Source organism: Octodon degus, unplaced genomic scaffold (genome assembly GCF_000260255.1).
Source record: "Octodon degus isolate 3935 unplaced genomic scaffold, OctDeg1.0 scaffold00012, whole genome shotgun sequence".
Taxonomy (NCBI): Eukaryota; Metazoa; Chordata; class Mammalia; order Rodentia; family Octodontidae; genus Octodon; species Octodon degus.
Window position 1 is genome coordinate 5,172,976 of NW_004524588.1, and position 24,343 is coordinate 5,197,318.

The window sequence follows — 24,343 nt, forward strand, 5'->3', positions numbered from 1 at the left end:
AAAAAAAAAAAGAAAAAAAAAGAAAAGAAAAGCTGTGAACAGCAACATCATAACAACAAAAACGTTATTTCTGGGATGTCCTTAGCCAAGGAAAAGATGGAGGCAAATTAACACAAGATTTTTTTAAAGATATAAAATGAAAATCTCTAAGAGAAAATGTCTTTAGTACGTGAAAGGGTAATGTATGGGATGTAACAGAACCGTACATATGCTGTCTGTAGCCTCTGTGGATATTTGCCTGAGTGCTCACCTGGGAGCAAATGGAGCAATGGTGCTGAGGTCACTGAGAGATATTTGGTTTTTGTGGTGTATTCAGCAGTGTCTCTGGCCAGAGGGGTGTAGAAAGCAAATGAAACATGATGCACCAAGAAACCAGAATGCTCAAGATCAATGGGACTCTGAGGAATCATCTTGTCATGGTTCCCCCAGCCTTCAACAATTCATTATATTTTAAATTTCAAGAATGCACAACACAGAACCGATTAAACAAACCACACAGAATTTGTTAAATATCAGCCTTCCCTTGCCCTCTGCCCCCAGCATGTTCCCTTAGAGTAGTACAGGCAGGGAAGACCTAACTAAAAGAATTAAAAATAAAAAAAATTTAAAAATTAAAAAAAAAAAAAGAAAATGGAACTACTATTAATAGTGCTTATAAGGGCTGGCCAGATAGCTCAGCAGACTAAAGCACCTGCTTTGGCAGAGCGGAGCCAGGGTTCAATCCCTGGCACCACATGCAGTGCCAGCCTCACCCCTGGGGCACAATGAGATAACAGTTGAGACTGGGCATGGTGACACCCACCTGTAACCCCAGTGCTTGGGAGACTGAAAACAGGAGGATCACTATGAATCTGATCTGTGTAGTGAGACCCTGTAGACCCTGTACTAAGTACGTTTAAAAAAAAAAAAACCTTAAGTTTAATAGTGCTTATAATCTAATATTTGCATAGTACAGCGATAGTGTTAGCATTAGCTGATTTTGCATTATTTCTTAGTCACTGTTTTATGTTTGTAACACAAAGAGAGATTCCCTACTTTTTTTCCCTCTTGTTTTCTTGAAACAGGGTCTCACTATGCAGTTTAGGCCAACTTTGAACTTACTTTGAAGCCCAGGCTGGTCTCAAGCTCACAACAGTCCTCCTACCTCAGCTTCCTGAGTGTTGGGTTTACAGGTGTGAGCCACCATGCTCAGCTCTTGAGATTCTTGCTCTTAACTGAGATCACAAGATTTTGGAGGAGGGCATTCTTCCATTGTTCTCCTTCCTTTCTCTCTCTCTCTCTCTCTCTCTCTCTCTCTCTCTCTCTCTCTCTCTCTCTCTCTCAATTTTAGTTGCTTTTAATGTGTCAAATGATTTATAATGGGCACTGTTTTAATTTGATTTTTAATGTGTTCTTTTTATGAAGTGTTTGTTTTATTTTGTTTTTTGTGTTTTTTAGCGGAACCAGGGATTGAATTCAGGCCCTTGTGCTTGCCAGGAAGCACTTATTCTATTGAGCCATCTCCCCAGCCCCTTTATGAAGTTTTGAAGTGAAATTCACAATGTTTTTGATTCCTGAGCTCCTAATAAGATGTAGTCCAGAATATAGTATTTTCTTAAAAGATCAGAGCCTTCAAAGAAAGAAAATTCAGCAGAATATTTTCTTTATATTATGAATGCCTGTCCCCTAAACACATCTACAAAGACCAAATTTATAATTATTATTATTATTATTATTATTATTATTATTATTTCTTCCTCCTCCTCCTCCTCCTCCTCTTCTTCTTCTTCGTCTTTTTTTAATGTATTTAGTACAGGGTCTCACTACACAGATCGGACTTGTAGTGATTCTCCTGTATTTAGCATCCCAAGCGCTTAGATTGCAGACATGCAGTACCATACCCAGTCTCAATTGCCGTCTCAGTACACTCTGGGGGCAGGGCTGGGGCCAGGGATGGAACTCTGGTCCTTGCACCTGCCTAAGAATGTGCCATGATCTGCTGAGCTATCTGGCTGGCCCCAAATTTATAATTTCATATGAATGTTCACTGAAAATTTTTATGAACATTGGATAGCACAAAAAGAGTATCTTCTGAAAGTATTTAGTTGCTGTACTCTATTAATAATAATGTATCATTATCCTACGAATTTATTTGCTTTATATGATTAATAGTGTTCAAAATGATTCTCATTGTAGCATTCTATTTTTGAGATAAATTTTTGTATTTTAGCATATATAATATATTCATGTATGCATTAGATTACAGATCTATTTCAAGTTCCATTTAATTTACAGATAAAAATGTATTGTGGTAGACAAATTAAAATGATGATTTGTAGAACTTCTAGTGTAACTATTAAAAAAACTTATGTTGCACTGAATTCTTATAAAAATATATATTAATTGTTCCTAATTTCATGTGTACCATAAATGACATTAAAATACGTATGTGGTGGTTTACTCTTCTAAAAGCCTAAGATAACAAATTCAATGGCAATTTTTTATTGATTGTGAAAGTTGAAGCTAAACTCTTGTACTACCCCTATTGTGATAGCTAGTTAGGTTATATAATTAAAATTTTCTAATTCCTATACTTATGTGTTACTTACTTAAAGAATATGATATATAATTGCATATTTGTGTATATTTTATTATAGTTCATTCTATTAGGGAATCTAAGTCAGTATTTTCCATTTATAGTGAAGTAAATATCTTCCTTCAGCTCTTCTGGAAATTTAGGGATCAAATTTTAGCTATTATCAAATTGCTCATGAAGTATTGAGTTGCCTATAGTGGTCTGAGGTTTTGTGGATATACAGAGTAGTCCTGTGCTTGCAGTTAAATAGGGAACTTGTCCATTGCATAATTATATGGGTGATAAATAATAAGGCATGCTGTTTTCTTTGAGAAGATATGAGGGGACATGGGGAAAAGGTATGAGATAATGAACAAAAGATGTGGGAAAGGAGGTTGATGGCCTTTGAGGAGAGGGACTGTGACATGTTTTAATAGTGGCTGCAATGTAAAAAATGGTTTAGAAGGGATAAGAATGGAATGAGGGAGAAAAGTTAGGAAAGTACTTGTAGTGAACTAGATAAGATGTGGTGGTATAAAAATTTAAGTTATTCAAAAGATAGGATTGGCAATATTTGCTAATTTATTGACAAAAGATTAAAGGGTGAGAGAAATGCTAAAGATACTACGGTTTCTTAAGACTTTGTTAAGTCTTTAACTGCTAGTACTGTTTACTAAAGTCAACTTCAAGGAAATGCTGATTTGGGAGAAAGTTGGACAGAATTCATTTATAACTTAAATTTCACTAAACATCTCTTACTTTAAGAGTATATGAGAATAAGAATTTAAGCAAAACTCCTTTAATGTTTTTTGAGCTCTTCAGTGACAAGAGTTGAATGAAGATTTTGTCTTCCTGCCACACACTGAGAGGGCAGTTGAGACTGGGCATGGTGGCGCGCCTGTAATCCCAGCTCTTGGGAGGCTGTAAACAGGCAGATCACTACGAATCCAATCCAGTAGTGAGACCCTGAACACCCTGTAGACCCTTCCCTAAAAAAAATACAAAAAAAAAGTGGCATTTGTTACATGAAATGATCTTTGAAGGATGAGATAGAAATATGTCCCAAATAATAAGATTTTGAGTTATAATTTGATTTCACACCTTGACCAATTTTGTTGATTAGTTGATTAATAAATTGATGTTTTTACTTTCAGAAGTCATCTAAGGTAGAATATAGTAGGACAGGAAAAAGATGTAGTGAAAATTTAATGCAAAACGTTACATTAAGTCAAAGAAAGAGCCTGTAATACAGGAGGTCATAATAATCGAGAATTTAAAATATTACTACAGTTCTATAGTTAATTTATTTGCCCTGAAACAAGTCAGAATCATGTTGGGTAACAAAATGTTAGTTTTTGAAAATGTAACGTGTGATGTTTTCGTAAGTAGCCTGAGTATTTAGGAAGTTTTGCATGAGTCTATTACAACAGAAAATAAAAATGAAGCTCCCTTATCTACTTTTCATGTAAAGTTACCTTCTGTTTTTGTTTGAAAAATCAGACTTTCACATCTAAATGCTTTTTAATACTGCATATAAAAAATGTGATGTTTTGGTAATATTACCAGTATATTTTAGTGATAACACTCCAGCACATAGGATCACTAACTTGGAACTATTTTTGTGTTAAACAGTTCTCAGGACCTTCCAAGTCTAAAACATATGCTCATTTAAATCAAATAATATAATTTTACAATAATTTTTTTAAAAAATTAATATATTCTTCCTACAGAAAGAATTTAAATGATTCAGAAAATTGTTAAGGGCAGTTTACTTCCTTTCCCTAGGATCCCTCCTTTAACAGGCAGATACTTATCCTACTTAACTTTAAAAAATGTAGAATTATTTATGTAATATGAAAAAATGGCTTTATGTTTGTTTAAACGAAATTTTTTTCCTCTGAATGTATACTGAAGATTTGCAAATGAAAGGAATGCCCTATTTTGAACAAGAAAAAGTTATTTCTAGAAAAACAAAGAAGTGTTTCAGTTAAACTATTGATAATGTAATTAGCTACCAAAGAGCAAAAGACACATCTGATAGAAGTCAGTAATTTAATATATTTTCCCCAGTACGCCTTTAAAAATAGGGTAGAAACACACACACACATGTGCGCGCGCACACATACATACTTTATGCTGGTCTGTAATAACATTTATTTATTTTTACCACAAAATCAATCAAATTAGTTTAAAATGAATAAATAAAAAGTAATCTGAATTGAGCTACTGAAAAATAGAATTTTTTTCCCAAAGAGGCATACTGTACTATGGAAGGATTATATTTTGTTTAGCCATTTTCTTCAATTTAAGCATTAAAGTTCTGTTTTATTTTCCCAGGGTGTTCCTTAGAATAGAATTTAAATTGCTTGGGTCAGTGATGAAGATTTTTCTTCTGTATTATAAATGTGCCTTTCTAAAAGATGCTATAGCAGTGATCTGTGAGAGAATCTATTTACATATATTGACAGAACAATATTTGGAATAAATTACACAAATTATTGTATGTACAGCAGCCTGACCTTTTGTATAACATAGATGGTTTTTTAAAATGGCTTTTTTTTTTTTCCTTCTCAGAAAACCAGACAAACAAACCAATAGATGCTTCTGTTAATAAGAAAGCAGCTGATAGCACAGCACAGGTAATGATTTTCCCTTTTACTTCAAAGTAAAATTCTGATTAATCCCAAAGAAAAACGAATTTTCATCAGTAGCCTCTGCTACAATGAAAACTACTTTTTTTTTTTTTTAAACTACAACTGTCCAAACATTTTCTCATAGCTTCTCTTTAATGCTTCACAAGAGTTGAATTTCTTTGTGTATTATTTCTCTGATATTAGTTGATTATATTACTGACTGGTTAGATTATATAATTGAAAAAATTGTTTGCTTTCATGTACTGTAAAGATTCAGTCTACATCACATGAACTTTTTCTTGTTGTCTTCTTGAAAGTATCTCTGTGGCCTACCCTGGTGTTGCTCCATTCCTCCCTGTCCACCCCCATAATCATGTTAGTTTCCTCAAAGGTAGACTTTTGAGAAGTAAGTTTTTTATCTGTGATTTTTTTTTTTAAATTAACACTTAACCAGTCTTGTTACTTCTTCAATAAATATTAACCTCCCAATAATAGAGTAACTACCATTTTCTTATGTTCATGGTGATATTCCTAATTTTTGTATATTGCTGTAGGTGTAGTAGATTTATAATGAGGTTAATATTTATTTTCTTCCTTTCTTTTAAGAAACTCAAGTATTATTTCTAGTCTTGAGTATGTCAGGCACAAATATATGAAATTATTTAAAAGGTCATAATAATTATGACTTTTTCCTTTAAAATAATGACTTAGATCAAAGCTAGATATACACTATCTATGTTTATAGATAAATAAAAGCTTTAAAAATATTTAATCTTACAGACTTCAGGCTTTATGTGTAATATTAAAATTTAGAGTTGTATAACATTGTATGAGGTATTTTTCTAGAAGACACATGGTATAAATAAAAGATATACATACATATATATATATATATATATATATATATATATATAGTGTAGATTTTTTAAAAAAAAATTATGGGAGTTCTTGTTTTGTTGAGCAAACTGCCACAGCCTGCTGAATAACTGGGACTATAGATATATACCAGTGAACTTAGCAGATGCTTTATACGTTTGCTTTTTGTGGCATTCTGGTGCTCCAAGCCAGTACTCTTAAGTGAATTTTAAGTGAAAATCTATAGGAAGTCTCATTTTACAAAGTAAACTTGAATTGCAACAAGAAATTCATAAATATCTTTATTTCCTTCCTGATATTTTAGTTATTTTTCCATTTCTTTCAGTTTTGCTTTTGACAAGCTAGGTAGAATTTTTAGTTCGTGAAAACAAGCATTATAATGACTGTAGTTTATCATTTTGTAAAAATAGTGGATCTTACAGAGTTATACTCTCCAGACAGATATAGCTATTTAAATTTAAATTTAACTGAAAAAAAAAAAAAAAAAACTGGCTAAAATAAGCCAATTTTAACTTTACAGGCCACATTTTGCTACATTATTGGACAACAGTTATAGAATAGTTTCATCATTGCAAATAAGTTTTATTAAACCACAGTTTAGGAGTATTTTGCTGAAATTTTTAGTATATATGCTATACTAAACAAAATATCTACATATACAGACACTATTAGGTGACTATAAAAGCTTAATATACTTTTAATTGAAAAATTAAAAGTACAAAAATCTAGTTAAAGAAATCCCATGATACCCAGTTTATTCGAGGCAATCTAAAGCATTGTATATTATTCCATACTTCATAGCTTTTAGAATCCAAAATATTTAGTTTGTATTGTACTGCATGATATAAGCACATGCAAGTACTTCAGCACAGCACCCAACCTTTTAAAGTGAAATTTTGGATGAAATAGGAAAGTTTCAGCTTTGAATGCGTGTCAGTTAAGGGTGTGAATATTAAATATAGTAAGAATTTTGTTATATAATAAACTATTACATAAAGTATTTGTGTATTTTCCGTTACAGGGTCACAGTTGGTACAGATAGTTTCTGTATTTGTTGCAGATACCGTCATTACTATATGACTTTGATTTTCAAGAATTAGAAGGTTTCTTCTGTTTGTTTTTTTGAGACAGGTCTCACTATGCAGCTCAGGTTGCCCTTGAACTTACTTTATAGCCCAGGCTGGTTTTGAACTTGTGGCAGTCCTTCTGCTTTAGCCTCCCAAGTTCTGGGGTTACAGGCATGCACCACCATGCCTGGCCTAGATAAATTAGTCCTTGTTAGCTTTTTACCTTATTTGCCTTTTAGCAGATAAAAATTCAAGTGAAACAGGTATCCTGTAATTCTTGAGCTGTCACTTTCAAAATAACCATTGACTTTTTTTGTGCCAAATCTACTTGTACTTTATAACATTCCTAAACTAGAAGAAATCTGAATGGCTATGATATTGTTGTTGCTCAACCATACCTAATTAGCTGATGAATACAGTGGGACTTGGGTACTTGAGGAGTAATAACTAAATTGTATGGGCTGGATAGGGTAGCCAAGTCATAAGGTAGCTGACAGGGACAGGTTCTGACTTGCGCGCCAAGTGTCAAACAAGCAGTGCCAGTACAGAATTTCCATGTCAGAATCATCAAGCACCAAATTCAGTTTCAAAGCAGTCCAATACTGAGTTCATTAAATTTCTACAGTCGTCCATCCCTTGGTATCTGTGGGGGATTGGTTTCATGTTGCCCACAGATGCTTAATTCCTTTATATAAGGACTTTGAATATAGTATATTTTTAGGCTATCTTAATACCTAATACAGTGTAAGCTGTATTTAGACAACAACTTCTCCAGTGAAGACTTTTCCAAAGTTCTCTTATGTTTTTCATATATTGAGTTATGTTATTGTATATCTATCCATACATATTGTCTCAGTTACTTTTCTCTTGTTGCTGGGACAAATATTTGACACCCAAAATGAAGGAAAGAAAGGTTGATTTAATTTAGCTCACAGTTACTGAAGATTTCAATCCACACTGGCTGGCTCTAAAACAGAGTGGCACAGGGCAGAGAGGATCCTTTCCTGGTGACAGCAAAGACCAAGAGCAAAATGGAGGAGTAACAGCAACGATGGCAACAGAGAAGTCTGCTTGCTCTCTGTCTCTCTTACATTACATTCAGGCTATCTGCCCTACAGTGGGGGAAGTATGCATACCCATAATCCCAGTGGATTATGAGTTATTCTCAAACTCTAGAAGTCCCTACCCCATGACTGCATGAGGCTTGCGGGGACAACTAGACAGAAACCATCACACGTATTTTTGGATAACTTATTGTCAGTAAAATTTATAAAACTTCTGGCTTTTAAGAAGTCAAGATCATACATTTGCTAATTCACTGTAGAAGGACGCATAGAACTAGAACCCATTAGCAGATTATATTAACAGCTGTGGTTTATCAGAGCAAAAGAAATGTAGAATGAAAACAATAGTAGAAATACTTTCAGGAGCTGATATATTTGATGACTTCAAACTGAGAGGTTAAATAATATGTGTAAGTAGAGATACAAACATGTCATCTTTGATTAGATTAATATCCTCAGATATAATGTGTTGGTAGGAAAAAAAGATAAACATGCATGTAGTAATTATATGAATCTGTCAGTTTCTACATCATGGCATAGAAATAATAAATATATAGTCAGATATTGTAGCTTTTGTCCTGTTACTTAATGGTGAGTGACCTTTGGCAAGTTACTTCACACCTAAGATTTTTTTTTTTACCTGTAAACAGATATAATGGTAATACTTAACTTCAAAGGATTATTATAAAGATTAGATATGTTAATAAATATAGAGACTGTAAAATAGCAATCTGTTGAGAATGTTAAATATCATGACAGTCTTAAAAATGCTCTTAATAATTATTGAAATAACCAGTTTCACCCCCTCTCCTTTGGGTGGTACTGGGGTTGAACCCTGGGCCTTCATGTTTGAGGTATGTTCCCAGCCCTTTTATAATTTTCTAATTTTGTGAGAGTTACCCAGGCTGAGGTCTAACTTGAATCCTCCTGCCTCAGCCTCCCAGAATGGTGTGGCATAGGCCACCAGACCTGTCTGCTGGTTGTATTTCTAAAAGAAAATCTAGCTGGAAAACTTACCTGTAGTATGTGATAATAGACAAGCTATTTCTGTTAGTTTATTATGAATAAAAATTTTAATTTAATAGATTAACTTATTATATCTTTTTCTTACCCTATATAAGAATTCTATGTTACAGATTTTTCTGTGGGCAGTGGTTTAGCTGTGTCCTGCAATTTTTTCTCTTTTTTATTTAGCATATATTGCAATATATAATAAATACATTCATTATGTGGAATTGGTGCATATGCATTTCTCATCATGATTCTCTTTTTCTCCTCCTCCCTCCCCTCCATTTGTTTCCTCCCATCCACCTGTCTCCCATTTTTGTAATGTCTGTCTTTCACATCATCTTTTATTTTGATCCCAACATATATGTACTTTGAGTGTCTCATATAAGACAAACAGTGTAATATTTAACCTTCTGTATCTAAAACTTATTTGACTTATAATTGTGGTCTCAGGGTCCCATTTTTTTCTACAAATGACTATACTTCTTTATAGCTAATACTTCATTGTGTATATGTACTACATTTTCTTTATTCATTCATGCGTTGGACATGCAGGTTTCTAAGAGTTAGTTCTTATGAGTTGTGCACTGTAGATACGGGCATACATACATAACTGTACTGTGATGGTTTCTAACTATTTGGGGAAGATACTTGAAAGAACTCTAGCTAGATCAAAAGGAATTTCTGTTTTTGTTTTCTTAGCAACGTCATACAAATTTCCAGGGTGGTTATACTAGCTTATATTTCCACCAACAATATAGAAGGGTTCCTTTTTACCTATAGTCTCATGAACATTTTGTTGTTGTTTTGTTTTGTTTTTCTGGTTCTTTCAGTTTTCATTCAGTTGGTTTGGTTTTTTGTTGTTTGTTTCTTTGTTTTTAGACAGGGTCTTGCTATGTGTTCAGACTGCCCTTGAACTATGTTGCTCTGGCTGACCTTGAACTCATGGCAGTCTTCTTGCCTCACCCTTGCAAGTGCTGGGATTAATTTTTTTTTTTTTTAAGTTCTTAATGATAGTCACTCTTTATGAATTAGATGGAATATCAGTATTATTTGGATTCTCTAATGACCAGAGATGCCAGATACTTTTTTATGTACCCTTTAGCATTTGTATTTCTTCTTTTGAGAAAATATATTTAATGGACTGTTTTTGAATGGGACATTGAATTCTTGTATATTCTGTATACTAGTCCTGTCTGGAGAGTACTTGGCAAAATTGTTTATTCTGAAGGTGGTCTTTTGTTTCTATTGGTTGTTTCTTTTGCCTTATGGAAGTTTTATAATTATAACAACTATTTCTTGTAATTTGTTGATTGTTGATGTTACTTTTTAGACAGTTGGGCTTCTATTCAGAAGGTCCTTGCCTTTACATATGCTTTTATCTTCAAGAGTTTTATTGCAAATTCCTACATGTCTCATTTTCATGTTATTTAGTTCATCTCCCCCCCCCCCCCGAACCAGGGATTGAACTCAGGCCCTTACACTTGCCAGGCAAGCGCTTATTCTACTGAGTCATCTCCCCAGCCCTATATTTTTTATATTTATATGTCCATTGGTTGATGGGCATCTGGGTTGTTTCTAGGATTTAGTGATGACAAATTGTGCTGCTATAATCATGGATGCACATATATCTCTGTGTTAGGAGATTTTCAGTTCTTCTGGAAGAATATCCAGGAGGGGAATAGCTGGCTTCATTGGAATCTCCAATCTGAGCTTTTTCAGTGGTCTCCACACTGATTTCCATAGTGGTTGTACCAGTCTGCACAAATTAGAGAGTACAAATTAGAATTAAAACAAAAAATTACAAATTATACAGATTTTCACTTAACAAGTAATATGAATTTCACAGTATTTATTGTACTACATAGTGTTGACTTCCAACCAGTTATTCATATTACCAGATATAAATGTAACAGAAGAAGAAAGAAAAAAAGAAAGTAATGTATAAGAAATTAAGACAAAAAGGAGAAACAACTGACAAGAGGAGGTGAAATAAATTAAAGCATTAACTGCTTCTTTCCATAGGCCAGCAGAAATGCACAGTCAAGTTGTCTAAACCATCCTGCTTACATATGTGGATAAATCTCTCCCCACCCCTCCTGTCCTTCTCCTAAACTCAGTAACTCTTTCCTTTTGAATAACTCATTCTCTTTTACCAGTGTCTATTGTACCCTTCAGATTCCATTTTTCTCTTTCAAGTTCTCACACTAAGGAGACAATTGATGTTTGTACACACGGGTCTGATTTATTTCACTTAAGAGTATGTTCTCTAGTTTCATCCATTTGCCTTTGCATATGCTTTCATTAAAAAGCTTTCAGTTTTTGCCCATTTAGTATGATGTTGGTTGTTAGCATCTCTTTTTTTTATGTTTACTTGCCATTTGTATTTCTTCTTCTAAGAAGTTTATGTTCATCTCAGATCGCCATTTTTGGATTGGGTCTTTGAATATGGGGGGCCTGATTTTTTTTTTTTTTAATTCTTTGTATGTTCTAGATAGAAGGTCTTTGTCTGAGGAACATACAGCTATAATTTTTTCCCAGTTTGTAGGTTTTCTTCTTACTCTGTTGGAGGTTTGCTTTGAAGTGCAGAGACTTTCCAAAACGATGAGAACCCAGTTGGTGGTTCCTTGAAATAATTCCCCTTGCAGTTTGGTTTTGGTTCATGAACTCTCTACCTACCCCTATGTCTTTTAAGATTTTTACCTACATTTTCCTCCACAAGGTTTAGTGTTTCTATTTTAATATTTAAATCTTTGATCCATTGGGACTACAGCTTTGTGCATGATGATAGGCATAGGTATAGTTTTAGCTTTCAGCCAGTGGAAAGCCAGTTTTTCCAGTACCATTTCTTAAAGAGGCTATCTTTCTTCCATTGAGCCTGCTTGGCTCCTTTATCAAAGATGAGGTAGTCCCATGTGTTTGCAGTTGTGTCTGCATCTTCTGATCTGTTCCACTAATCATCAGGTCTGTCTCTATGCCAGTACCATCCTGATTTTATCACAGTAGCTTTATAGTTTCAGGTCAGGGATTGTGATACCTCCTGCCTTTGCTTTGTTTCTCAGGATTGCTTTTGATATTCTGGGTCTCTGGTTCCAAATGAATTTGAGGAGAGTTTTCTCTAACTCTGTGAGGCATACCGATGGTATTTTCATCAAGATTGCATTGTAGGGGCCGGGGAGATGGCTCAGTGGAATAAATGCTTCCTTGGCAAGCGCAAGGGCCTGAGTTCAATCCCTGGCTCCGCAAAAAAAAAAAAAAAAAAAGATTGCATTGTATCTGTATAGCAGTTCCAGAAGTATGGCCATTTTAATGATGTTGTTTTTTCCTATCCAGAAGCATGGAATATTTTTCTATTTTCTCAAATCATCTTCCATGTCTTTTCTCAATGTACCATAATTTTCATTGTATAAATACTTTATTCCCTCAGTGAGATTGATTTCTAAGTTTTTCATTTTTTGGATGTTATTGTGAAAGGCATGGTTTCCCTAATATCTCTCTATGTTCACTTTTGTGTACAAAAATGCTAGTATGCTGACAAGGTAGCTCAATGGAGTAAGTGCCTAATTAAGGAAGTGCAGGGCCCGTGGTTCAATCTTTGGTACTACATACCATGCTGGCCCCACCCCTAGTCATGCTGAGCTGATGACTGAATCTGGGCATGGTAGTGCATGCCTGTAATTTCGTAATCCCATCTCTAGGAAGGCTGAAAACAGGAGGATCACTATGGGTCTGAGCTGTGTAGTGAGACCTTGTACCAAATACACAGAAAAAAATAAAATAAAAATGCTACTGATTTTTGGGTGCTGACTTTGTATCCTGCTATGTTGCTGAATTTGGTGGTTAATCTGTAAAATATTTGGTGGAGTTTTTTGGGTCTTCTATGTAGAGTATTATGTCATCTGCAAATAATGATAATTTCACTTCTTGTTCTCCAATTCTTCTTCCTTTTATGTCTCAGTCTTGTCTAATTGCTCTGGCTAATGTTTCCAGAACTATATTAAACAGGAGTGGAGACAGTGGACATCCTTGTCTTCTTCCTGATTTTAAAGTGAAAGCTTTCAGTTTTTGCCCATTTAGTATGATGTTGGGTGTTGGTATCTCATAGATGGCTTTTATCAGGTTGAGATATAGACCATGTATTCCAATTCTCTGTAGGGTTTTTTTTTTTTTTGAGTGTTGTGCTTTGTCAAAAGCTTTTTCTGGATCTCTTGAGATGATGATGTGGTTTTTGGTCTTGTTTCTATTGATGTGGTATATTAAATTTATAGATTTGTGTATATTGAAACATCCCTGTATTCCTGTAATGAATCAATCCCACTTTGTCATGATGTATAATTTTCTTGATGATTTGCTGCATTCTATTTGCTAGTATTTTTTATTTTTATTATTTATTTTTTTTTTGGTGGAACTGTGGATTGAACTCAGACCCTTGTATTGCCAGGGAAGCGCTTACTCTACTGAGCCAACTCCCCAGCCCTGTTAGTATTTTATTGAGGATTTTTGTATCTATATTCATTAGAGAGATTGGCCCGTAGTTCTCTTTTTCTGTTGGATTTTCTTTGGTTTTGGAATCAGAGTAATACTTGCCTCTAGGAATAAATTTGGGAGAATTGCTTCCCTTTCAATTTCATTGAAGAGTTTGAGAAAAGTTGGCATTAAATATTCTCTAGATTTCTTGTAGAATTCTGCTGTGAATCCATCAAGACCTGGAATTTTCTTTGTTGGTAGGTTTTTTTTTTTTTTTTTTTTTTTTTTTTTTTTTTTTTTTTTTTTTTACTACATTTTCAACTCTGCTTCTTGTTATTGGGTTATTTGGAGTTTGTATATCTTCTTGACTCAGCTTTGGCATTTCATATGTACCTAGGAAACTGTCCATTTCCTCTATGTTTTCTGTCCTGTGAGAGTAAAGATTTTGGAAATAGGTATTGATGATCTGAATTGTTGTAGAGTCTGTAGTGATTTTGCCCTTTTCATTATTCCATGAATTTTGGTTTTTTTCTTTACTTCTTTTGATTAGGTTGGCTAGGCGTTTATCAATTTTATTTATTCTTTCAAAGAACCAACTTTTTAATTCATTTATTCTTTGTATTGGTTTTTGTATTTTGGTACAGAGTCTACAGGGTCTCACTATGTAGATTGGACTCATAGTGATTCTATTTTCAGCTTCCCAAGCGCTGAGATTACAGGTGTATGCCACCATGACCAGTCTCTATTCTTTGTATTGTTTTCATCTCCAATGCATTAATTTCTGATCTAATCTTTATAATTTCCTGTCTTCTTTTGGCTTTGGTTCATATCTGTCTGTCTGTCTGTCTGTCTGTCTGTCTGGCTTTGGTTCATGTCTGTCTGTGTCTGTCTGTCTCTCTCTCTCTCTCTCTCTCTCTCTCTCTCTCTCTCTCTCTGACTCTCTCCTCTCACTCTCTTTGGTGAACTCATCTTGTAACCCAGGTTGGCCTTGAACTCTCAAGTGATTGTCCTGCCTTGAGTGCTGGTATTATAGGTATGTGCCACCACACCTGGCTCTGTTTGTGTCTTCTTATTCAAAGTAAATCTTAGTAAGTAAGTAAGTAAATATTCTCTCGATATTTTGTTTTGTTATCCTATCTGATGATCTTTACATTTTGATAGAAGTTTTTAATCCTTTTACAGTTAATACATCTGTTGATGTGGTTGTACAAAGGTCTTCTATTTTGTTATTTTCTTTTTGTTCAAAATCTGTTTATTTGTGTGCAGCATCTTTCCCACTCCTACTTCCTGCCTTTTATTTAGATACTCTATTTTAATTCTTTATTGACTTTTTAGGTATATATTTACATTTTCAAAAACTGGGTTACTCTAGGTTTCATAATTTCTGTATTAGAGGAGTCTAGCCCTATTGCCCAGGCTGACCTTAAATTTGCTTTCTTCGTGCTACCCTCTCAGTTAACTGGAATTTGGTACATACACCTGGACCTAGACACTATGCCTGTTTCCCTCAGGTTTATAATATGTATCTGAATCATAAAGTCATACTATTATACTTGGAATTAATGTTCAATTACATAGATTACTGATAGGAGCTTTTCAGTTTTATATTTACATTTACATATACACGTCCCCATCTTTATGTGTTACATTTTTGTTTTGATATAGTGGTCTTATCTTTACATACTATATTCTGTATCACTTCTACGTGTTATAAATTTACAAATGCATAGTTTTTTAATTGCCTTGTAACATTTTAAAAAAATTAAGAATAGAAGATATGTAGTCTAATATTTATCCTCACATTTACCTTTTCTGTCTTCCTTTCCTTTTTTTTTTTTTGTATTTTAGGGAAGGGTCTGCAGAGTGTTCAGGGTCTCACTTCTAGCTCTGACTCATAGTGATCTGCCTGTTTACAGCCTCCCAAGAGCTGGGATTACCAGTGCGCACCACCATGCCCAGTCTCAGTTGCCATCTCAGTGTATGCTGGGGGCGAGGCTGGCATGGCAGGCCCTGGGGATTGAACCCCCGGACCCTGCTTCTACTTGCAGGTGCTTTAATCCGTTGAGCTATTTGGCCAGCCCTAATTTTTTTGTTTTTTTTTAGTACCAGGGATTGAACTCAGAACCTTAGGTTTGCCAGACAGGTGCATAAGCCACTGAGCTATCTCCCCAGCCCATTTCTTTCCTTTCTGTACTCCATATTGGCATTTCCTTTTACACTGAAAAATTTCCTTAAATTCTTCTTACAGGATGGATCTGCTAGGGATGATTTTTCTAGGCTCTAATGTATCTGAACAGCATTTTCTTTGCATCGGATAGTTTGATTTTGTGTCTTTTGGTTTGTTTTTTTTTTTTTTTTTTTTTTTTTTTTTCCTTTTTTTGGGGGGGTGGGGATGGGGATTGCAGGGAGTACTAGGACTTCAAATCTGGACCTCAAGCTTGCCAGGCCAGCACTATATCACTGATTTCTTTTCTCAGGGAGAGCTTCATTGAATATAAAATTCTACGTTTAGATGTTTAAAAAATTACCAGCACTTTAGATATGTTTAGTACCTTCTTCTAAGTTTCTAAGCAAGAATAGTAACTTTGTTTTTTTGTAACATGTGATGTTTTCTAGTTGAATGCAGCATTTTCTTTGCATTGGATAGTTTGATCACAGTATATCTAGGAGTGAATTTCTTAATAGTTGACTTGCGTGGGATTTATTGAGCTTGCTGAATTTTTCAGTTAATTTTTTAAGCTAATTTTGGAGAGTCTTTGGTATTTAATTCTTCAGATAATTTGACCCCTTCCCTGTCATTTGCATTTTTACTGAAATGTTTCTTCTTAAATGTGTCTTGCAGAGTTTTCATGTTTATTCCTTTTTCCCCTCTCTCATTGTATAAAAGACAAAATGTTTGATTAACCTACCATCAAGTTCCATGAGTTTTTTCCAACCCTCAGCCTACTTTTGACCTACCTACCTCTTTTGTTTTATTTTTAAATTTGACATGTCTTTCTGCTATGGGTTTTACTGTGCAGTTCAGCCTGGTTTTGAACTCACTTTGTAAGCCAGGCTGACCTCAGACTTGTAGTGATCCTCCTGCCTCAGCCTCCCAAAAGCTGGGATTACAAGTGTGTGCCACCATGCCCAGTTTTTTTTTTATTTTGATAATCATCTTTTCAAACCTTATTTTCTTTCTGTCTTCTAATATCCCTGCCCCTTTGACATTTTCTTTTTGTGGATGCATTAATATCACATTTTTAAAAATTCTGTGAGCATGCTTTTAACAGCTACTTTTCTGTCTACTGAGGGCAACATCTGTGGCTGTGCTTGGAGTCAGCGTCTCTTAATTTTTATCCTAAACTTAATTCCACATTATTGTTTTTTTTTCTTGTTCAATTTTGTTGTCAAAACAATGCATTTTGAGCCATGGATATAGCTCAACTGCATAAGCACCTACCTGCAAGTGAAAGGTCATGAGTTTGATCCCTAGTGCTGGAAAAAAAAAAAAAGATTTTTTTTTTCTTTTTAAAAATATATTTAGTACAAGCTCAACAGGGTCTCACTACACAGATCAGACTTGTAATGATCCTCCTGTTTTCAGCCCCCCAAGTGCTGTATCACCATCTCCGAACACCCTGGGGGTGGGGCCTGCATGGCACAGGATTGAATCCCTGTACCTGTGACTGTGTAAGCAGGTGCTTTAGTCTGCTGAGCCAACCCTTTCAACAGTGAATTTTGAGAACCTCCTTAATAATATGGTATAGTGAATGGATTCTTTTTCATTGAAATTTGTTAGGAACTTTTAATTTTGAATTTAATTTCTGGTGTGTTTGTAAGTCACTTTTATGAAATCATAGACAGATTTGTAACTATAAGATTTAGAGTAACATTATCATCTTTTTATTGGGCCTGTATTTTCTAATCAAGGAATTACTTTCTTCAGTTTTACATGTTTTGAGTTTTGCAAATGAAAACCGTGATTATTTGGAGTTAATTCAGTATATGTCGGTGTAAATTATCATTTATTAAGCAGCTATAATGTGTAGTACTAAGCATTTTATATACCTCTCTGGATTAATCCCTACACTAACTTTAGCATCCACATTTTAGAAATTGAGAAAGTTGCTTTTAACACAAATTCTCATAGCAAAGATTTTGGAACTATTAAAGTGCAAAATATTCTTTTTTAACTTCAGAGTCCTATTTCTTTTGTTCTGCCTTATTTTTTTTGTTCACTGTTCTGCCATTTTATTTATTTATTTATTTTTATTTATTTATTTATTGCAGAACTGGGGATTGAACTCAGGGCCTTGTGTTTGCCAGGCAAGCGCTTATTCTACTGAGCCAGCTCCCTAGACCTTGTTCTGTCATTTTTAATATGTATTTTTTTAGAGTGGGGGGGTTCTTGATTAGATTTCTTTTTTTTCTTGATTAGATTTCAAGTTGACTTTGGTTAAAATTGATGTCCATTAATGGCTTATTATGTCATACTATACTACTTTTTTTAAGAGAGAAAGAGCAGAATTAGGTTCTTTTTGTAATCTGATTCTGTCTTGAAAGATTGCCTTTGACGTTTTGGTGAATTACTAATTGATCATGTAGAAATAACATTTCAAGTGTCAGAAAATGAAATATTCTTATAGTCGATCTGATAGCGTTTAAAACATCTAATCACTTCAGTACCTCTGTGAAAGTGCTTTTTTTTTTTTTTTTTTTTTTAACAGTCTAGAATTTCTTTTGAAAGTATTTGAAAGTTGTATTTTCATGGCAGAAGTTGAACTCCTGAATATCAAAACTGTTACATCACAAAAATCCATTTAGGGATCCACATTGAATGAGGATCCTCATTATTCCTCTTTTCTCTTGATATTACCACTCCTTTATATCTGCCAGTTTCCTTTGCAGAATACAGCTGTTTTGTTTTTCAGGGTGGGAAAGCCACTGGCAGTGATTCAGGTGGTGTCATCGATCTCACAATGGATGATGAAGAAAGTGGATCTTCACAAGGTACTCAAATAGTAATGGTATTAAGGAATACTGTGCTCTCATTTTTCCATATACTGAAGTATTCTGTGAAGGCAGATTTCTATAGCATTATGTTTAGTATATTTTTATCCAGTTTAAAATGAGAGTTTCTAAAATTGCAAATAAAAAGTAAAAATCAAATCTTGAAAAGGGTCTGCGCAAGGTATAAAGGAAAATAGGAAAGCAGTTAGAGAGCACTTTTCTGGTTTTGTGTATATTGTTTCATTTTGCCCTTGTACTTGTCATACTCCTTTTAGAGTTGAAGGAACTTAACAGTATTTAGAGATGATATGTCAGAATCATAAGGGGCCTAGTAATAAAATGTAGATCTTTTGACTCTTATATAAAAAGTTGTGTGTTTATATGTCTTCTGTAGATAATTCTAAATGTGTATGCATTTAATTTTTTTTTTTTTTTTTTTTTTTTGTGGAACCGGGGATTGAACTCAGGTCCTTGCGCTTGCCAGGGAAGCGCTTATTCCACTGAGCCATCTCCCCAGCTCTATGCATTTAATTTTGATTCTTTTAATTTCTTTAGCATTTTTTGAGTAAATATGACAGTATCTTGAACACTGAACAGTCTCAGTATTCTGAGTTATAGTATTTAGAAAATTACTAGGTAAATATTAAGCTCTACTCCAGTTATTCTTCTACATTATTAATAGTTTTTGTATTAAAAGCTCCATCATTAAATGGGAAATATTGAACTAAATTTCCGTGGGGATTTTTTCCTTAGACTTTTCTGAATCTCTATTGTACTGTAACACTTATAGTATGTCTTTAGTATGATTCAGGATATAAAGTATTTTACAAAATTGAGTATACAAAAATCACGGAAATATCAGTGAAACTATAGCAATCGTGATGCAGTCAGAAAAATCTAATAAGGTTAGATGGTAAGTTATCACCCCTAAAGATCATGGACTTTAAGAACCAAAAATGTTACAGTTCATATTTTAGTTTGTTCTGTGAAAGTTAATATCTATATAGTTGATTACTTAATAATAAAGTTGTTTCATTTTGATTTTGTAAATCAAGATGGGAAATTGGTAAGTGTATTTTATCCATTAGGATTGAACTCATACCGGTATGATTATTCTTTTAAGAGTTCCAAGTTACCTGTATTGCTTTATTATTTTCTTATGGGTATATTTCTCTAGTGAATCTCTAAAGAACAAAAATATATATAGGTTATTTTTGCAAGGACACAGACAGGACTGCTTCTGGATTAAGAAATAAAGTAAGCAAAGTTACTTTCATTGCTCTGGAGATTTCACTCTGTAGTGCCCAGGACTTCTGGTGCTCTTTCCATTGGCTGTCTTTGGATTTCTCTCTCAATTCTCCCATTTCAAAGGTACATTATTCTTCTCTAACACCAGTAGTATTAGTTGTTAAAGCCTTAGTTTTATTTTCGTTTTAGTGAGGAATTCCAAAAGACAGAATCCTATAAGCATTCATTTTAGATAGGCTTTTGGCTTCTACCATTTAGTGCTCTATAGTGGTTTCTTTCAGGAATTTCTCTTAAGACATATAAACATTTACTGGATAGGCATTTGAACACCTTTTCATAAGTCTAGACATTGTGTGTATATTTTACTTTAGAGACTAGATAGTAATGATAAAGTAGCTATTTGTGTTAGCAAACAAAACTCTACAACATTGAGTAGTTGAAATTCAAAACCTCAGTGAAAAACTTGTCAATTTACGGTATTTGTTTAGGAGGATGACTGATACAAGTATGTAGATAACATATTCAGGTAAGCAGCATAGCTAGTAGCATAGTATATTGAATCAAAACTAGTTTTCTTAATTAGAAGAATTCTTATAAATGTGAATTAGAATCCTTTAGAAGAAACAATGAAAATATTTAAATAGCTCCTGGCATGGATTTCAATTCAGAAAATGTGATATCTAAGTAGTGAGTAAAAATAAAATTCATCTATAAAGGAAAGACCTGTGTTTTCTAAAGTTTTCTATATCATTAATCATAATAGCTCACTTTTAATTAACAGACTCCAAAAAAATCAGTCACACTCCTGTATCAACTATGGGTTCTTCTCAGCCCATGCCTCGACCATTACAACCCATCCAACCAGCACCACCTCTTCAGCCATCTGGGGTACCAACAAGTGGACCATCTCAAACTACGATACACTTACTACCTACAGGTAAAATTTCTGAATCATGGACCAGGCTTTAGTTTTTCCTGCAGAGAATTGTGACTGGAATTGAGTGGAAAGATAAGACAAAAAAATTAAGAATAATTCTCATTGTTACTTGGAAGATCAAGTATGTCTCTTTGAATGTAATGTAACTTAGTTTTGCTGTCTTAAGTAGCAGTTCTGTAGAGAATTGCTACAAAGAAGATTTAACCTCTGTGTCTTTGTCATCTGCCACTGTGAAGAACAGAAATGATGGAGTTTCTCTGGAAGAGTTGGTTAAAATGATTTATTCTATGTACAACCAAGACATTATAATTGATCAAACAAGAATTATTTAAGTGAGTCTTATGTTGAATTTCCTTTAATTGGCCTAACACAATAAGGAAGTAAATGCTAATACTTTGTTACATTTCAAGAAATTATACATCAAACATTTTCAAAATAAAGCCTGTGTCACCAAAACTATTTAGAAGCCAATCAAGAAAGTTTGTTCTGCATATTAGCTTCTGCTTGGAGATGTATCTGCAAAGTATGCATGTAAGCACTCTTTTAATTAAGGAAAACATTCAGTTAAATGCGATTTACTTAGTGAAATTTCTACTTAGAATATCAGAATAACTTGTAGGAAAAGGATTATTTTCTAGTGACTTAATAAACTATTTGATAACTAGACTTTCAATTATGGAATTGATTTGGAGGCAGTAAATCCCTATGGTTTGGTGTAGTTTGTTCAATTTTAACATTCTAAGTGGTTATCCAGTATTTGTCATTTAAACCATATTTTACTTTATTGACACTGCAAAGCAAAACTGTGTGTATGACACCACTGTGGAACAGTTTTTGTATTGGTTTTCCTATTGAAATACTGTATTGAAATTCTGTCTGGGTAGGCAGTTACAATTAAATGTAACCTTCAGAGCACTGTACCTATTTCTTTGCATTCATATAAAGTTATGATGACAGTTGTCTTAGATATTTTAGAAGGAAATGTGGTAAAATACATGAGCATAATGGAGAGAGAATTGTTCTTTCTTGTATGCTTTCTTCCCTCTTCTGAAGGCTGACATTGAAACTTAAGAGATACAAAGGCTGAAGTATCTTTAGAGGCATTTATTTTTAATTTTCTGGTACTGGAGATCCACCCTGAGACCTAATACATGCTGGCAAGCATTCTACCACTAAACTACATCCCTAGACTGCAGGATCTTTTTAGTAAACAGAAGTTTTAATTATTTTATTATAGATTTCATTTTCTCTGTGAGGCATGATAGCTCATGCCTATAATCCAGACCCTCTGCAAGTCTGAGGACAGAGGTTCACAAGTTCAAGCCCAGCCTGGGCAGCTTAGTGAGGTATTCTGTTTTAAAATAAAAAATAAAAAAGGCTGGGCATGCAGCTTTGTCCTGAGTTGGGTTCAATCCCAAGTATTGGGGGGGGGGGGAATGTGTGTAAAAATACGTAGTAAATTTTTATGACATAATTATCTATGAAACGTAATTCTGATTTAGAGTTACTGACAAGAAAATATTAACTCTTAAAAGTCACTTTTATTGCTGGGCATGGTGGCACATGCCTGTAATCCCAGTACTTGGGAGGCTGAGGCAGGAGAATTTTCACAAGTTCAAGGCCAGCCTGGACTACATAGTGAATTCAAGGCCAACCTGAGCTAACTAATGAGACTGTGTCTCAAAAAAAGCCTCCCCACCACCAAAAAAAAAAAGGTCATTGCAATTGTCAGGCCTGGGAGCCCTTACCTAGAGTCCTCTCTATTTGGGAGGTTAATACTGGAGGATCACTTGAGCATAGGAGCTTGAGACCACTCTAGGCAACAGACTCCCATCTCTTAAAACAAATCAGAAATATCATAGTTTTGTTTTTTTTTTTTAAGATGGGTCTTGCTATGTAGTTCAATCTGACTATAAACTTATTTGGTAGCCCATGCTGCTCTCAAACTCATGTCCTTCTAGCTCAGCCTTTCAAAATGCTCTAATTACAGGCATGCACTGTTACACCCAAAATTATATATATATATTAATTCCATATTGTAAGTAAATGTTTAGGACTCAGTTGTTAAAAATAAATATGTTAACATTACTCCAAGTATGCTCTCTGGAACATAGATACAAAGAATGCTGAAACAAGGGAGAGGCAGACAAAATATGAATACATTAGGCAACAAAAGACATAGGTTGGGGGGTGCAAACATATTAATTGAAGTAACCAGCCACTTTCATGGTCTGTGGGAATGACAATATAATTTTAGATTTATATGTCCTTGGGAAAAGGCCCAGATAGCCAGTAATTCTTCCCTACTAAGAGCACTTCAAAATTGAAGAGGAAAAAGTTACTTTTTTAAGTCACTCTTAAAGCAGGTTTTTTGTTTGTTTGTTTGTTTTGTTTTGTTTTTGTATTTTAGGGAAGGGTCTGCAGGGTGTTCAGGGTCTCACTACTAGATTGGATTCGTAATGATCCACCTGTTTACAGCCTCCCAAGCAGTTATATTCTTAAATTTAGGTCCTTTTTAAAAAATGTTCACATGATTGTCATCTAGCCAAATTGGTGAGTTAGAAGAGAATTAGATATGATTGAGGTACTTTTTTTTTTTTTCTGAAGCTTGGATTTTAATACTGTTAATTTTGTCAGCTCTATCATTCTTCCTTACAAAATTACAAAGGAAACTGAAAGCTCTCTTTCCCTGTTGTAGTTAATTAGACTTTATACAGGGATAACTACCATTTAATACTATTTGCTTAACATAATATCTACTACATCCTTAATATATTTTTCTGCTTACCACTAGCTCCAACCACAGTGAATGTAACACATCGTCCAGTAACTCAGGTGACCACAAGACTCCCTGTACCAAGAGCTCCTGCAAACCATCAAGTGGTTTATACCACTCTGCCAACACCAACAGCTCAGGCCCCACTACGAGGAACTGTTATGCAGGCTCCTGCTGTTCGACAGGTCAATCCTCAAAATAGTAAGAGACTTTTTTCTTATACATGGTTCTGAAGTATAGTAGTTCTCTTAAGCATTTATTTGAAGTAGCTTGTATTAGTATTAGATTTTACAAAAAGTTATTCAATATGTGAAACACTTACTATATAAGTTTAGACCTATTATAGAACATTGTTTTACAGCATAGTTAGTAACAGTGAATTGTGTACTTAAAAGTTGGTAATGTATACATTAATTAGCTTGATTCAGCCATTACACATATTCAAAACATAATGTTGGATATCATGAATGTATGGTTTTCTCAAATATAATTTTTAAAAGTAGTCCACAAAATCCTGTTATTAATTCACTTTTCTCCTCTTTAGAAAGTTGAAGTGGATAAAATTGAACACGTGTGCTATATGTTTAACTTTATGGACTGTGCTATTTGATGTTGGGATGTACTTTACTGTGTTAAGAAACACCCTATCTAATTAGGAATAATCAAATGTTGCTTGGCCCATATGATAAAAATCATGGTAAAGTATAACTTCCAAGGGAAG

At 34.1% G+C, this 24,343-nt stretch overlaps 1 protein-coding gene across 5 annotated transcripts in view; it reads left to right on the forward strand.

Moving 5' to 3' along the window:
• Positions 1-24,343, forward strand: part of Atf7ip (activating transcription factor 7 interacting protein) — a 152,686-nt gene that overhangs the window by 114,179 nt on the left and 14,164 nt on the right. For all 5 annotated transcript variants that reach the window (XM_023709495.1, XM_023709496.1, XM_004626085.2 and 2 more), the window contains 4 exons: positions 5,129-5,193; positions 18,583-18,661; positions 20,691-20,846; positions 23,641-23,823. In XM_023709495.1, the coding sequence (XP_023565263.1) occupies positions 5,129-5,193; positions 18,583-18,661; positions 20,691-20,846; positions 23,641-23,823 (483 nt within the window). The remainder of the gene's footprint in view (positions 1-5,128; positions 5,194-18,582; positions 18,662-20,690; positions 20,847-23,640; positions 23,824-24,343) is intronic.